We start from the raw sequence: 17,399 nt of genomic DNA on the forward strand, positions 1-17,399 counted from the left end.
TGGTCCTGGTCAAGACAATCTCCTGAACTCCAAACTGAATGTCAGAATGGGAAAGAAAGGTGATTTAAGCAATTTTGAGCGCGGCACGGTTGTTGGTGCCAGACGGGCCGGTCTGAGTATTTCACAATCTGCTCAGTTACTGGGATTTTCACGCACAACCATTTCTAGGGTTTACAAAGAATGGCGTGAAAGGGATCTAGCATCGTTGATGCTAGAGGTCAGAGGAGAACGGGCCGACTGATTCAAGCCGATAGAAGAGCAACTTTGACTGAAATAACCGCTCGTTACAACCAAGGTATGCAGCAAAGCATTTGTGAAGCCACAACACGCACGACCTTGAGGCGGATGGGCTACAACAGCAGAAGACCCCACCGGGTACCACTCATCTCCACTACAAATAGGAAAAAGAGGCTACAATTTGCAAGAGCTCGCCAAAATTGGACAGTTGAAGACTGGAAAAATGTTGCCTGGTCTGATGAGTCTCGATTTCTGTTGAGACATTCAGATGGTAGAGTCAGAATTTGGCGTAAACAGAATGAGAACATGGATCCATCATGCCTTGTTACCACTGTGCAGGCTGCTGGTGGTGGTGTAATGGTGTGGGGGATGTTTTCTTGGCACAATTTTGGCCCCTTAGTGCCAATTGGGCATCGTTTAAATGCCACGGCCTACCTGAGCATTGTTTCTGACCATGTCCATCCCTTTATGGCCACCATGTACCCATCCTCTGATGGCTACTTCCAGCAGGATAATGCACCATGTCACAAAGCTCCAATCATTTCAAACATGACAATGAGTTCACTGTACTAAAATGGCCCCCACAGTCACCAGATCTCAACCCAATAGAGCATCTTTGGGATGTGGTGGAACGGGAGCTTCGTGCCCTGGATGCGCATCCCACAAATCTCCATCAACTGCAAGATGCTATCCATCAATATGGGCCAACATTTCTAAAGAATGCTTTCAGCACCTTGTTGAATCAATGCCACGTAGAATTAAGGCAGTTCTGAAGGCGAAAGGGGGTCAAACACAGTATTAGTATGGTGTTCCTAATAATCCTTTAGGTGAGTGTGTATTTTTCTTGAATGAAATAAACACTGACAGGAGGATAAAATCCAGTTGGTCCTCGACATTTCTCCCGCCCCGGCAGAGGGCGAGCTGATGAAGCTGCAGATGGTCTGAGGGTCGGAGATCCTCCTTGAGGTCCGTTCTGGTTCTGGTTCTGGTTCTGGAGCAGCTGGCATCATATTAGATCCACAATGCCCAGCTCTCAACACTTCTGTTACCGAGGCAACCTCACAGTATGTGTTGCCACACATGGAGGAGCGCCTGTTGCACAACTCGTTTTATCTTTTATTAATCGGAAGTCGCTGTTTGAGACGCTTCCTGGAAAACAACAAACATTTGCTCCAACTTAACCCTTAAAGATCCGGTTCCCCCATGTTGTGGCTGCAGGGATGGTGACGTGGTTCCGTGTGTCGGTGCTCCACTTTGGTCCAGAATGAAACAGCTGATCGGTGAAATGTAGTTCGGAGCTTCATTTCCCCCTGAGGATGAACTGTAGGAACTGATCCTCTAGTGTCTGACACCTTAAATTATTTACAGTATATAAATATATAGAAACTGTTCAGTGAACTCTTTACAGCCTTTTTGCAAGCCACTCATTTTATAAACTTAACCTGTCCTTTAATGATGATTAGCAAGAAGATATTTCAGGGACGCAGCCAAACTTTAAAGCTCACATGTCGATTGGATCAACATAACGACACAGAGGGAGGGGTTACAAGCAGCCGGCGCTGAACTCGTGTCTTACAGCTGGACGGCGCAAAAACACATACTGTATAACCTACAAATCAAAATGCTTAAAACTAATTTATTTGCTCATTCAAAATATTTAACAATAATTAATTGAGCCTGCTGACTCTGCATTAGGGTCTGAGGCTGTGGTGGTGGCGTGTCCTCCTTTCATGATAAAGCAAATGTGTCTGTATGTGTGTTTATCTGTGTATCTGTTGTTCTGTGTGTTCGTGCACAAGTGACCTAAAGATGTCTCATCAGCAATATCGCAATCTGGCCACTGTCCCTTTAACCTGTGGTTTATTCGTGGCTTCAGTTCTGAGAAGCTGCTCATCCGTTGGCTGATGATGAGATAAGAGAAGAAGAGGAAACAGAATGTTTTATCAGCAGAAGAAGAGACGACAGACGAGAAGCGACAGGCGGTCTACCTGGACATGGATCACCTGCTGCTGGTGCTGCTGTTGCTGTGGAGCTCAGGTAGGACTCTGCTGGAATGATGAATGTTGGGTGCAAAAGGTGCAAAACCTCAGTGTAAAAATACTGAATACGATGGCATATTAGGGCCATCAGAGGGGAAATGTTTCATTTTTTGGTCCAGAATTCCTGCTAAAACTGACAGGAAGAATATTCTGGTGTGATTAGCGGCTTCCTCCTCACATATTTGCCAAATACTGGTAACCTCAGGGTGATTTGCTTGGATAAAAAAATGGAGCAGTGCTGAGGATGAATTAGAGTTTAAGAGTCTGACAGCTTGGGGGCAAAAGCTGCTCTGCAGTCTGGAGGTGCGGCAGCAGAAACTTCTAGATCTCTTCCCAGCATGCAGCAGGGTGAACAGGCTGTGGCTGGGTGGGTTCTGTCCTTTAGTGTCCTTTGGGCTCTGCAGACACCTCACCGATATCCCTGATGCTCTGGAGATGGGTACCAATGATCTTCTGAGCAGTTTGAGCCCTCCGGTCCTAGGCCGTGCACGTCCCATCTTAGTGATGTTTCCAGTCAGGCTGCTTTCTGCTGCTCCTCTGTAGAAGCGGACAAGAACTCAACACAGGAATTTTCTTTTTCAGTGTCCCCAGTTTCTAAGCTTTCTTCACCAGCATGGTCCAGGCTGGCTGGGATGTTGTTCTTAATGGTCTTCAGAACCAGTTTCTCACAGCAGTTCATCCGTAGTCGTTCATACTGGACAGACTGTTTAGGTCCAGAGACGATGGTGGCTCCTGGTTTTGAAGTGACGTGTTTGATGGCCTGCCACACGTGTGCCAGTTTTTAGTCTCGCTCTGGTGCTGCTTTATATTTCCATCTGTAACTGATTACATCAGATCAGCCCTTTACATGCCCAGCTTTTCAAAGTTGGTTTGAATATAGTTTTAATTTGTAACTTTACCCAGGTCATTATTGTATTCTTCATACTTCTGTTAATACTTTTTGTTCTCTGTTTGATTTTAGCCTTTTCCAATATCGTTTAATCTAGGATTGTAATTTTGATGCTCTTCTGTGAGTTAAGATGACTTTAACTTCAAACTAACCCGAGCTCACAGGCACATGCTGATGAACAATGAACAGCAACAATCAGTAGTTGAGGACATAAAAGCAATATAATGTACAGTATATAGAAAAATGAATAAAAACAGAATCAAATAAATGTCAATAAAAAATTGAAACAGATTAAGACAAAGATAGAAACACTACTGCCATCCTGTACTTAAAAAAGATAAAATGAGGACAGCAAAAACTCGAGAGTTAAACAAAGTGCAGGTGTAACTTTTCTGAGACCATTTTTCAAACTCATAGAAACATTTTCAGACTCTGTTTTTTCCTTCAGCTCCAAAAAGTTTTGCTGAAGTTGATATTTTGTATGTAAAATCTACAAGTTAAGAGGAAACTGCGACTCAAACACACACGCAGTGGTATGGTGATTCTGGGAATTGAGGTTTAAGGCTGCTGTGTTGGTCTGTTGGTCAATTGTATGGAAATACTGAACATTTAAAATGCCTAAATAAAACAATGTAAAAATTCAAAACACAGGGATATATATATTTCTGGGTGTCCTCACTTCTGTTGCCAGCGGTTTAGACATTAATGGCTGTGTGATGTGTTATTTTGAGGGGACAGCAGATTTACACTCACTACTTTACACTGGAGTGTCAGTGGGGTGGACTCACTTTGTGAGATACTGTAATATAAAAGTTTACTGTGTTATAATTAGATGGAAACATTTAATTTAAACCTTTAAAACTACACAGATAGTTCTTTACTACACATACTACCACTCTTCCTATTCTGCTCCTGCCACTGTGGTGAAAATGAAAAAAGTGTGAGACTCAAATTATAAATATCCATGGCTTAAATGGAAAAAGTCAGTCTGTAACTCAAGTTTGACCAACTGTTGGTTTCAGCTTCAGCAGTAATCTGGTTCCAGAGTGAGTCCATTCACTAATCTGTGTGTGTTCTCACTGAGATGAGCTCTGAGCTCTGCTCCAATCAGCATGCTGCTTTATACTGATGTTTGTTTTCTGACTTTCTCCTCAGGACTCCAGGCTGAAAGAAATCACACCTCAACAGGTAAACGGAGAACGTAAAGATAAATGAAGTCAACAAAGGGTCTGACTTTGAGTTTACATCCTGTTTCCTGCTGAAAGTCAGAGCTGGATTATTTTGTAACAGACCGGTAACATTTTAGGAGGAGCCTGATGGTAACGAGCATTTTACATTTTATTCATTTAGCTAACGCTTTTATCCAAAGCAACTTACAATTGCTGTATACATGTCAACTAGGAGTTAAGTGTCTTCTTGCTGAGGGACACATTTGTGTCTCACAGTGGATTCGAACCCGGGTCTCACACCAAAGGCATGCGTCTTATCCACTGCACCATCACCGCCCCATCAGACCAGAACATGGTGTCCAGGACTGAACTTTTCATCTAGCATGCTTTTAATATGTTCATGTTAGCATGCTGATTTAGCTCACAGCCTCACTGAGCCGCTAGCATGGCAGTCAGTCTTACTTCTATGTTTGGTCTTTTGTGTATTGTATCCCACAATCCTCTGTTTTCTTCCAGGTGCTCGGTGTGAAACCACAGCCAAGGCTGACATTGTGCTGTTGGTGGATGGGTCCTGGAGCATCGGCCTTCAAAACTTTGCAATCATCCGGTCCTTTGTCAGTAGAACACTCGATGAATTCTTCATCGGCCCAGACCGAGTCCAGATTGGTAATATTTTTTGATTTATAGTACTACAGAAAACCTGTAAACTCTCTGTAGGCAGACTATCCAGATATAGTGTAACTTATGTAATATTATTATACTAACATTGTACTTTTTATTTAAAGTTATAATATTATACTAATACACTAATTTATACTAGTTACTCCTCCAGAGGGGAGCCAACATGTGAGAAGTACAAGCACCCTAAGTTTGTATTATTATTATTATTAGTACCATTATCTCAAATCTTCACACCGCAATGTGAACACATTTAAATAAATTAAATGGCATCTATAGTTACATTAAATAATGTGATTATTATTATTATTATTATTATTATTATTTAATAGCCAATTACCTAATTTGGTATCATAAGATACACTAACTATCAATTTGTAACAGATAAATAATTCAAGTAAGTAACAAAATTACAATCAATAGCTGGTAGGTTGAAGGCTCTGTGGTTCCACATAGAAGAGGTTGGTGAGGTTAAAGAAACAGCATGTATATACACAAGCATTTATTTAACTGATAAACAAAAGCAAAACACAAGAGATGGAACCTGACATGTACTCAACTAAAGGACAAAGATGTGTGTGTGATAAGGAGAGCATGCGAGTGTGTCGAGTGTGCGTCTATTTCTGTGATCTGCCCAGTTTGTTCTGCACGAACATGAACACGTGTTGCAGACAAGAACAGCTCAGTGAGGCGGGAGCTTTAAGTTATCTCCCTGCATCATTTACAAAAGCTAACAGTCCTGTGCTTACCATCGTTATTCTGTTAAACTGCATGAAGCTCTGTGATGTCCAGGTACTTTACCAGCCTGTGGAGGAAGAGAAGTTTCTTGGCGTGCTAGTTGTTATCTGGCAGGTCTGTCGTGGATTGGCCAGGCAGGAAGAACTGTGGTTCTGTTGCAGAGGACCCAGCCTTTTTCAGGTCTTCTCTGTGAGACAGCTTTTCTGAAGTAACGCCAAGGATCACAGGTCACACTGACCAATCACAGCTGCAAGCTGGGTCCATGGGCTGACTTCACACCTGGGTGTGAATTTCTCCAGGATTGTGAAAAGTAGCAGAAAATAAAGCATTAAAAGTTACTCAATAAAGGAAATTAATCTATAAATAGTATTTTAATGTAAACTTGCTGATCTTTTAGCTACTACTTTTACTATAAAACTAATTCTCAACAGCTTTAAAGTGCTTCTACTCTTCCTGATTCGACAACCACCAATCCCCCGTCCAGACCCCAACCCAGCAGAACACCTTTGGGATGAATTAGAGCAGAGACTGCGAGCCAGGCCGTCTCATCCTACATCTGTGCCTGACCTCACAAATGCACTTCTAGACGAATGGTCAAGAATTCCCAGAAGAGTTGAAACTGTACAAAATCCACATTGAACCCTATGGATCAGGAATTGGATGACATTAACCTTCATGTGCATGTAAAGGCAGGTGACCCAAAAATTTTGCCAACATAGTGTAGCTTTTGTGTGTTTTTCATGACAACAGAAGCATGCACTAGGAGTTGTACAAGCTGTTAATAGCAGAACAGGTGTAGCAGCAGTAGTGATATTTATAGATGAATTAGCATTAGTGATAGTTGTGGGGCCCTGTGCAGGCCAGTCAAGTTCTCCACACCAAACTGGCCTGGATGAGCCAGTTTGACTGTCTTTATGGACCTGCTTTGTGCTCTGGTGCGCGGTCATGTTGGAACAGTAAGGGGCCGTCCGCAAACTGTTTCCACAAAGTTGGGAGCATGAAACTGTCCTAAATGTCTTGGTCTGCTGAAGCATCAACAGTTTCTTTCACTGGAACTGAGGGGCCAAGCCCTGAAAAACAACCCCACACCACAACCATTCTCCTGGAAACCAAAACCAAACCCAGACTCGTCCATCTGATTGCCAGATAGATAAGCGTGGTTACTCCAGAGAACACGTCTCCACGGCTCTGGTGTCCAGTGGCGGCGTGCTTTACACCGCTGCATCCGACGCTTTGCATGGCACTTGGTGATGTCAGGCTTGGATGCAGCTGCTCGGCCGTGGAGACCCGTTCCATGAAGCTCTCTATGCACTGTTCTTGAGCTAATCCGCTAAGGCCACAGCACATTTGGAAGTCTGTAGCTGTTCACATTGCAGAAAGTGGGCGACTTCTGCGTACTGTGCGCCTCCTAAAACTTTTGGCAACACAGCGCATTGGTAACAACCGCAGTTCTGATGCATACCAAGGGTGTCACGGTACACAGAAGTCCCTGTTCGGATCATACCCCAGGTTAGGAAACACGGTTCGGAGCAGGTTTGATACACCCCAAACTAAAATCTTTCAACCGATGCAGGCAGGTTTTGCAGCTCTGGCGTTTCATCTCGCCACCGTGGCAATTAGCTTGTTGTGCTAACCTCAGCACACGCTGTAAGGCTAAATGTTTCTGCGCGCAAGCAAACATTGGGTCCACATTATGCGCAGCAATCTACATACCATGTAGCCCTGGGTTTGGCTGAGTGCACTGTGACCCCCCCCCGCTGCGATGGGTCGGCACAATGTTACAGTCCTCATGTGTACCATTGTTAACATGCCCATAGTGTCTCATAGACAGGAAGAATCACTGCACATAAGGCACATTGCTGTGTGTTGTCTGCAGGTCTGGTTCAGTACAGTCGTAATCCACACACTGAGTGGCACCTGAACACCCACCAGACCAAGTACTCTCTGCTGAAGGCCATACGCACGATGCCATACAGAGGAGGAAGCACCAATACAGGTGATTTAACAGCATGTTGTCCAGTCCACATCAGGCACTACAGTATTTAAAGATTACTTTATAATATATGATATCTGTTGAGCAATGTGTGAATGTAAAACACTTTATTGATACTGAAAAAACTGTAATTAAAATATTATTGACAAAGCATCTTCAGCAAAGAGAGGCCAGATAAAAGCTGTAAAAAAAACAGTTTTGTTTATATTGTTTATTATTGTAGATCTGCAATAATAGTAGAGTTACCATAAAAATGAAATGGTAATAATAATATTGTTACCATAGTTTTATCTTATTATTGTTATTTATTATTATTGTACAATAGCATGAATAAAGATATACAACTTTATTTTAACAATGTTAATCAATGATGTAAGTGACTCAACAGAAACTCAGTGATTGAATGTTTTTTTACTGAAATGCATCTTGGGAGTTGTAGTTGACTTCCTTCATTTACTGTTTATACTCACGGGCTTCTTTTCTTTTACTTTTGACTTTTCATCAAAGAACCAGATATTTACTGACACAGCTGTTAAAGTGATCCAACTGTCAGTCACCATACAGTCTGTGAGAAGATGAATGGAGTTTTTACCCACCCCAGCTTTGTACCTCTGCCTTCTGATGCCTCTTTATTTCTGTCATACAGGAAAGGCTCTTAACTTCACCCTGAAGAACAACTTCCAGCCCGATGTGGGAATGCGTGCAGACTCCCAAAAAATTGCTGTCTTGCTGACTGACGGAAAGTCCAGTGATGACTTCCGGCTCCCCTCGAAGAAACTGAAGGATGCTGGGATAGAGATCTACGCTATTGGTGACTGACTTTCTGTTTGAATAGTAAGAAGGCAGCGCAGCCTCATATAAATCTGTAAAGTAAGGCTGAGCTCTCAAAAGCTCTGAAACTACAATACTACCACACACAAATAAGTGACCTGCTATTTCATGCTTGTCACAACAAAAAGTTAGCTAGCCTCTTAAAATATACATTGTTATTTATATACAGTAGGTGAAAGTCTTTACATTTAGCTGAAGCTTTTATACCAAAGCGACTTATAATTGCTATGTCAGAGGTCGCACACCTCTGGAGCAACGAGGGGTTAGGTGTCTTGCTCAGGGACACATTGGTGGATGTGTCACAGTGGGGGAATTGAACCCGGGTCTCTCGCACCAAAGGCATGCGTCTTATCCACTGTTCCATCACAACCCCGGCACCACCCTTTCAAGTTGTGAAAATTAAGTCAAGCATGTTTCAAGTCTTTGCAAGATTAGAAAAACTTATAAATATTTTACTAAAAGTGATATCTGCTCAGAAGATAGATAAAAGTCCAGCTAAAAAGAGTCAGCAGTAATGTACAGTAGTTATGAATTCTTGTGAATGGGATTAAAAATGCATAACCGTCAATATGGTCTGTCAAAGGTTTAGTTTAGGCATCAGAAAACCAACGTTTTACTACTTTGCCAACCAAATAGTAAATCCAGTCTCACATCACAATGTGTAATAGCAATGTTGGCCAGTATCATAGATGTATAAAGAGAAGTAGGGTAATTATGAATTTGTAATTACACAAAGTTGACTGGCTTATGTATACCAATGGTGGCTGACCTTGCTCTGTGTTTCAGTACCCCATCAAAGGGATACTCCTTCACGCCTAAGTGACAAAATCCAGAACAGCCTGAACTTTATGTAAACAAAGACTGCAGTCTCCAAAGACCCCAAAGCCTTAACTGTTTAATTAAATAATCTTTTAGTTACTTGATTACGTTTGCCTCTGTTTGAGTAGTTATGTTACCATGTTGATGCTATCTGTTATTGATATTATTTTTGAAAAGAATTAAGTTACTTTTGCAGTGTTTTAATTTTCAGCAAGATTAAGGACACTCCTTCATCTAATGTGTAACCAATGCTTGTTCACAATACTTTCTCACACAATTCCTTTAGAAATGATGATAAAAATGTCATACTATACTCTTAATCGCCAGCTTGAATTTAAGGCTGAATAACTAAATTCCCCACTTCATAAGGAGAGATTGTTTTGGATTAATCTAAGCTTTCCTAATGTAACCTGAGCTCCCCCAAGTGGATGAAATAAGTATTACATACCATCGTCGGAAATGCCGTTAATGTATAAATGTCACTCATTATTTAACATCGTGACCAATAATGTGACAATTGTTTCCTGTTACCAAATGTTTAACTTAGAACGGTTCAACCGTTTGACCATTGAGGTTTGATTGTGGAAAATATTTGATTATAATACGCGCAAATAGATTTTCTTTTCTTTTATAGACATTAAAAGTTTAGAAAGGCAGTCCCTCGGGAAACCGGAAACGCCCCCTGGGGGAATCACGCCCCAGACCACAAAAGAGCGACACACGACTTTGCCCGCTCTCTGCTCTTCTCCTCGTGCTCTTCCCTTCTGCTCTGCTTTCTGGACTCTTCAGCACGTGTCCAGCGTGCCTCTCCCGGCCACGGCCTAAGAATTTGACCAGTGCAACGAAGCCTTTACTCGCTTGAAGCTACACACGCGAAGTGCCGCGACATCGATTTTTACCTCAGTTCCAGCAACTTTACTTCTTTTATTTTCTTTCTTTCTTTTGTTTTAAGTTATCAGTCTGTTAAGTTACACTGGACTAATTGAGGAACGACCAGGTTCCATTTTAAGCTTTTTCGTCGAGCCAACTTCACCGAGGTCAGACCAAGCCACGTGGTCTCACCAGTGGCAACGAAGGAAACCTGAAAACAGCCGAATTGCCAGACGGAGGACGGCCAACCCTTGAGGTTTTTCTTCAGTCAGACACGGAGAACCCCGGAGAATCCCTAGCAAAAAGCCTAGGAAGGATCAGGCAGCTAGCGTGGGACCCGTGCAACAGGCCAAAGCAGGCCGTCGACAAGCAGAAATGTCCCGTAATGTTAATATTGTCTTTTTAACTCCTAAACTCATAGCTTACTTTCATTAGTTCTCCTCTGCCGTATGAGTCAAATGCTTCCCACAGTCAAACCTCCATTCTCATTCTTCAGTCATTGTTTATTGCCCTGATGTATTTAACCACCCGCTTATATCGCTTTAGTTAGTTAATACATTCACTGTAATCAAGAACTGTGTGTTGCCTATTTCCACATCCCTGCCAAGAGAATTGACCCTTTAGATATGAGACTGATTGATTTAAGATAATTTAGCGATTATTAACTAACTGATCACTAGTAATAATTGTATAATTATTAAAAGCTACCTAGAGGTCCGGAGACTCTAGGTCAATAACAACTCAGGTGGTGCCCCTGCGAAATGAAAGATTTTTATGATATTTCCTGAATATTAAAATTCATAATTGGGTATTAATTCTCATCAATTTATTAAAATTCATAGCTACTTTTAGACATGCTACATTGTGAAAATAATGTTTTATGCTGCAGACAAAAGCATTGATATCTTGATGACTGGGTTGAGTTAGTTTTGTTGTTTTTGTGTCTAATTTTTTCTTCTGCACAGTATTAACACTACATTTTACTCTCAGGTGTGAAGGATGCTCCTGAGAATGAGCTGACATTCATCGCCTCCAATCCCGATGAAATTCACGTTTACAGTATCGAGGACTTCTCAATTCTGCCAGACATCATCAGCAGCCTCACTATCAATCTCTGTAGCAGTGCTAATAGCTTAGGTGAGCAAAGAGTCCATCATAAATAAACCACAATAGGTGTTAGCCCCACACTGATTCACTGGTATCAGAATCAATCTCAAGATACAAGAGGGTGGTCTGGCAATGGGGTCTTCTCTTTCTACTGTAGGTCAAACTTCAGCTACCAGTTCCGAGCTGTGGCAAGAAGCCCACTAGAGGGTCTTCAGTGCTGCAGTTTCTTCCCTTCCTTGACGAAACCAATCCCCAATCTTCGCTAGCAATGTATAATAAATATAAATAAAAATCACTATGCAGATAGTTTCTGCAACTGCTCTTAGCTCCTCGTCATGATGCCACTATTAGTGCTTCTCCCCAGGGCCTTCAAATAACGACATACAGTATAGGTAATATAGTAATACTGACTATATGTTGTCCTAATTATTGTCCTAATAATTACCTAATATTGCCAAATTATCCTGGGTTGGACGAAGAGATGTTGTAAACCAACTGGATCAGGACAAAGCAATTTTGTCCTGATTTTGTCAGTACCTTGACCCCATCATGTCCATGTTACTGCTGCCACATTCCTATTTCCGTCCTGAGACACAGTTCCTCCACCTGGGTTTTAGCTCTTCCAGCAGGTGTCATTTACACTGAGGACGCTAGGGACATGTCCCCACCACCTTTTAAAAGCATTTGTTAAGAATGTTCTGAAAAATAGATAAATAAATAACAAGAAATGTTTAATAACAAAACTACAAAACTCACAAAAGTGAGTCTGCCCCTCTCATGTTTGTAAATATTTGATTCTATCTTTTCATGTATCAACACTGAAGAAATGACACGTTACTCCAATGTAAAGTAGTGGGCGTACAGCTTGTATAACAGTGTAAAGTAGTGAGCGCGCAGCTTGTATAACAGCGTAAAGTAGTGAGCGTCAGCGTAAAGTAGTGAGCGTGCAGCTTGTATAACAGTGTAAAGTAGTGAGCGCGCAGCTTGTATAACAGCGTAAAGTAGTGAGCGTCAGCGTAAAGTAGTGAGCGTGCAGCTTGTAGAACAGCGTAAAGTAGTGAGCGTGCAGCTTGTAGAACAGCGTAAAGTAGTGAGCGTGCAGCTTGTAGAACAGCGTAAAGTAGTGAGCGTGCAGCTTGTAGAACAGCGTAAAGTAGTGAGCGTACAGCTTGTAAAACAGCGTAAAGTAGTGAGCGTGCAGCTTGTAGAACAGTGTAAAGTAGTGAGCGCGCAGCTTGTATAACAGTGTAAAGTAGCGAGCGTGCAGCTTGTGTAACAGCGTAAAGTAGTGAGCGCGCAGCTTGTATAACAGCGTAAAGTAGTGAGCGTCAGCGTAAAGTAGTGAGCGCGCAGCTTGTATAACAGTGTAAAGTAGCGAGCGTGCAGCTTGTATAACAGTGTAAAGTAGTGAGCGTGCAGCTTGTATAACAGCGTAGTGAGCGTCAGCGTAAAGTAGTGAGCGTGCAGCTTGTATAACAGTGTAAAGTAGTGAGCGCACAGCTTGTATAACAGCGTAAAGTAGTGAGCGTCAGCGTAAAGTAGTGAGCGTGCAGCTTGTAGAACAGTGTAAATTTGCTGTCCCCTCAAAATACATCACACAGCCGTTAATGTCTAAACCGCTGGCAACAACAGTGAGGACACACGTAGGTGAAAATGTCCTAATTGGGCCCAATTAGCCATTCTACAAACAACTGTTTTCACCATCTTATGTGGTATAGAGCTATAAGCATTGTTGAGGTACACAGGTACACGCAGGAGAGGTTTAACCTGAACTTTCTTTGCTTCATTATCTACTGTGAAAAGAATCGTGATAGGGTGACTACCTGATAAAGAGCCTCAGGGATCCTGGGATCAGCGTATCACCAGCTTCTTTAAGTTTCATAGAGAAAGAATGGAATGTGCAATATGGACAACAAATTAAATAAAAAGTTGAGTGTATTCAGATGTATCAAAGTAAAAGTACTGATAAACTTAACACTTAACTGTGTTTTACAAGTAAAATTTACCTTTTGTTTCATTCAACCTAATTCTGGATCCTAGACACACACTGGCTCACCAAGCCTCCAGATCTGTTTGCCGTACTCCACCCCCTTTTGAGGCTGTAGATCTTGTTTATATTATTCATCATGCATTGCTGTCTACCACAGTGTGATTCTTTATGGTACTATATTTTTTGATACTTAAAGGCTTGTGTCAGGATCTGAATGTACTCTCTCTGTCTCAGTCTTTGTCAGGCTGGTGAATGGGACTGGTCTGTGTTCAGGCAGACTGGAGGTGAAGTCTAACCAGTCTAACCAGTATAACCAGAGGTGGTCCTCAGTGTGTGAAGCTGACTTTGACCAGCAGGATGCAGAGGTGGTCTGTAGGGAACTTGGCTGTGGGGCTCCTTCCGTCCTCCAGGGGGTGCTCTATGGAGAAGTGGAGGCTCCGATGTGGACCAAAGAGTTCCAGTGTGGAGGTAATGAGTCTGCTCTCCTGGACTGTAGAAGCTCAGGCTCAGCTAGAAACACCTGCTCACCTGGAAAAGCTATTGGACTCACCTGCTCAGGTAGAAGAGGAGCTGCAGCTTTGACTTGGTTCATTTCTGTTCTAGTGAAACATTTTGTTTTGCTGATGACTCTCTTGTTTCTGTTCAGAACCTGTCAGGTTGGTGGGAGGAGCCAGTCGCTGTGCAGGAACACTGGAGGTGAAACGAGGAGAATGGAGACCAGTTTATGGCTCTAACTGGATTCTGAAGTCAGCAGCTGCAGTCTGTAGAGAGCTGGACTGTGGATCTGCTGTTTCAACACGAATGAAGAACGAGTCCTTACACAGATCTGCATGGGAGATCAGCTCTGACTGTGTTCAGTCTGGATATGGCCTGAGGGAGTGTGTGTCATCAGGTTCCTCTACCTCAATCATTGAGATCACCTGCGCAGGTAGGACCATCAGTGACATCTATGACAGGAATCTTTCCAGTTTCTTGGTATAAATGTACTGTGTCATGTTCTCAGTTAAACTCCGAAGTTGGCAAGAAATGCTGAGACTCGGCAACCTGTTCTTACTCCCCGAGTCGTCACTTATTGACGCTACCTTGACTGCGAAGCCCTAAATGTCAAATTACGCAAAAGGGATTCCCAGGTTGTTAAAAGGTGACGGCAAAGGGCCTTGACCAAGCGTCAACATGTGATGAGTCGGGAGTGAGAATTTGTTGGACTCGGAGGTCTGATCAGCAACATTACAGATGTGGATATGTTTCAATCTTAGTAGAATCTGTAAGGTCTGCTGATCAACAATAATTATTAATGTTGAAACTGCTTGCGTGACTTCTTTAATACAAATGTCAACACTCAGCAAGACTCTCACTTCTCATGGTATCGGTAAGTAGAACATGTAGAGCATTGATATTTGGCATCCAGGCTCTGACCTGACACCAAGCTTAGTACAGTGGGGTGACGATGATAAAAAAACCCAACCTAAGCCTCATTAGATACAAAGGCTGATACAGGAATCTACTATGTGAGCCCTGGCAGGACAAACTGCTGTATGGCCATTCCCCTGGAGGGCGCGTTGCCACAGGTGAGATATTTACTACACTATGAACAACTTCTCTGTGTGCTGCTGTTTGGAAATTTCCCCTGCGATGAAAAGGGGCATATACTAGCTGATGAAATGAGATGGATGAATCTAAATTCAGAAGTCCACCTTATATGCAGCAACAGGCTAACATGCTAAGCTATTATGCTCTCTGTTTTAATGAAACACTCTTGTTTCTGTTCAGAACCTGTCAGATTGGTGGGAGGAGCCAGCCGCTGTGCAGGAACACTGGAGGTGAAACGAGGAGACTGGAGACCAGTTTATGGCTCTAACTGGATCCTGAAGTCAGCAGCTGCAGTCTGTAGAGAGCTGGACTGTGGATCTGCTGTTTCAACACGAATGAAGAATGAGTCCTCACACAGATCTGCATGGGAGATCAGCTCTGACTGTGTTGAGTCTGGATCTGCTCTGAGGGAGTGTGTGTCATCAGGTTCCTCTTCCTCCATCATGGAGATCACCTGCGCAGGTAGGACCATCAGTGACTTTTTCTATGACAGTAATCTTCCCAGTTTCTTGGTATAAATGTACTGCGTCATGTTCTCAGTTAAACTCCTTATTTGGTATGAAATGCTAAGACTCAGAGGTCTGCTCAGCAACATTACAGATGTGAATATGTTTGTATCTTAATCATTGCTGTTGAAAGAAGACTTTGCAGATTGTACTAATGTTGAAACTGCTTGTGTGACTTCTTCAGTTCAAATGTCAACACTCAAGTGTCTCACCCCACATGGTATCTGAATGTGCTCAGTCATCCAGGTCATGGTTTTCCAAGGAAGTTTAAATCAAGGGCAACTGGTTGAAGATACTCAAATACTTTTTTTTACCTTTTATAATAGAGGCTTATTCAATTCTGACTGACCGGGAGTGCCAGTTATTTAACCTCTGTGGTGTCGTTATCATGGTGATGGATGTCGCTTGGTTTGTTAGTGCTCATGGCTGTGGGAACAACAGATGTTAGGGTCGTTGGAGTCACGCAAGGCAAAATGTTAAGTCTGTTCACTATCCCGGGAAGAGGTGAAGGACAGCATTGTAAGTGGGGAATAAGTGGTGTCACAAACCTCCTCCCTGTTGAGAGACAGTTTCTTCACTCCGGTGTAGATGGCCTCTTTCACTCCTATTTCAAACCAAATGTCCTCCTTGTCCAGAATATGAACATTACTATTGGTAGTGTCACCTTGGTTCGAATCCTACCTCTCCGAGTGTTCCTACAATGTTTAGGGAGGGGGGCCCTAAGTCTCAGTGCCAGGGCCCCTCCTCTTCTCAGTTTACACCACCTCACTGGTGCAGATCATTCAATTGCATGGCTTCTCTTACCACTTCTACGCAGATGATACGCAACTCTACCTATCTTTCTCGCCAGATGACCCCACCGTTGCGGCGCGGATCACGGACTGTCTCTCACACATGTCTGCATGAATGAAGGCTCGTCACTAAGGCTGAAACGGTTCATCGATTAAAATCGATTCATAAAATGCTTCGACACAAATTCTTTGAATCGATGCTTCGTTTAGTCCATTTAACTATACAGCACAGTGTTTCACAGGGACAGTCATTACTGTCGCACATCGCGCTTACGCTGTGAACATGACGTGATTATGATGGCGCTGTTTGCAAAGTGGAGGAAGAGAGAAAACAGCGAGGGACGAAGAAGAAAGTGTCCAAAGTCTGGGATTATTTCAAGCTAAAGAAAACAACAACTCTGTAATGTTACCGTCCGTCCACCGTAAAACGAAACTTATGTCCCCTCGGCAACAGCACGATGGCACCTTATCAGAAAGCACCAGTGTTCTACCAGCGGACCACAGACACGTAACAGCAACTTTAGCATTTAACTGAAATCATGATTGATTGTTGAGTTGAAGCCAAAGTAAGCTGCAGTCCTCCGCTGAAAATGTGACCACGTGCGTTTGTGGTCTCCTTTTTGGGCCGCGAGTTGTGACCTCACGGTCAGGAGTTAACTGGGTGTCATGGAGCTGCACCTTTTAACGCACCTGCAGCTCTCTCTGTAGCTCAGACAGTCCCTGCTACCTGCGTGTGCTGATCCATCCTTTCACCCAGATTCTTTGTTTTTATAATTGCCATCTTTATAATAACACACACAAGCTGTTTTCGTGTGCAGGATCGCTCATTTCCTGTTTCACGTTTCATGTGCGTTTTCTTGATAAAAGTGGTTTGGAAACTGGCGTCAGGTGCCATAGCTGTTGTCAGCTCCAGTAGTGTGTGGGACCCCCTGACATATGATGGCAAGTTGTTTGAACGGCACTGAAAGTCGTGTAGTCTGCACGAGTCTGTAGTATAACTTGTAAAGCACTCGGGTGATGTTTTAGTTTGTAAAGCAGCTGTCTGGTCTGATTGCTGTATGATACACCTGGAATTTCCGAAAGGACTATTAAATATCTATCACCTATAAACATGCACAGCTGATCTGGTTACTGGGGGGGGGGGGGGGGGGG

General features: G+C 42.8%; 2 protein-coding genes across 2 annotated transcripts in view; one reads left to right on the plus strand and one right to left on the minus strand.

The window, feature by feature from the left end:
• LOC123960721 (natterin-3-like) overlaps positions 1-17,399 on the minus strand; it is a 37,670-nt gene that overhangs the window by 1,679 nt on the left and 18,592 nt on the right. The window lies entirely within an intron of this gene.
• LOC123959800 (scavenger receptor cysteine-rich type 1 protein M160-like) overlaps positions 13,907-17,399 on the plus strand; it is a 7,171-nt gene continuing 3,678 nt past the window's right edge. The window contains exons 1-3 of the mRNA XM_046034087.1: positions 13,907-13,918; positions 14,007-14,288; positions 15,131-15,412. Coding sequence (XP_045890043.1) covers positions 14,162-14,288; positions 15,131-15,412 — 409 coding nt within the window. The 5' untranslated portion in view covers positions 13,907-13,918; positions 14,007-14,161. The remainder of the gene's footprint in view (positions 13,919-14,006; positions 14,289-15,130; positions 15,413-17,399) is intronic.

The sequence above is a fragment of the Micropterus dolomieu genome, linkage group LG21, assembly GCF_021292245.1.
Source record: "Micropterus dolomieu isolate WLL.071019.BEF.003 ecotype Adirondacks linkage group LG21, ASM2129224v1, whole genome shotgun sequence".
In the NCBI taxonomy this organism is placed as follows: domain Eukaryota; kingdom Metazoa; phylum Chordata; class Actinopteri; order Centrarchiformes; family Centrarchidae; genus Micropterus; species Micropterus dolomieu.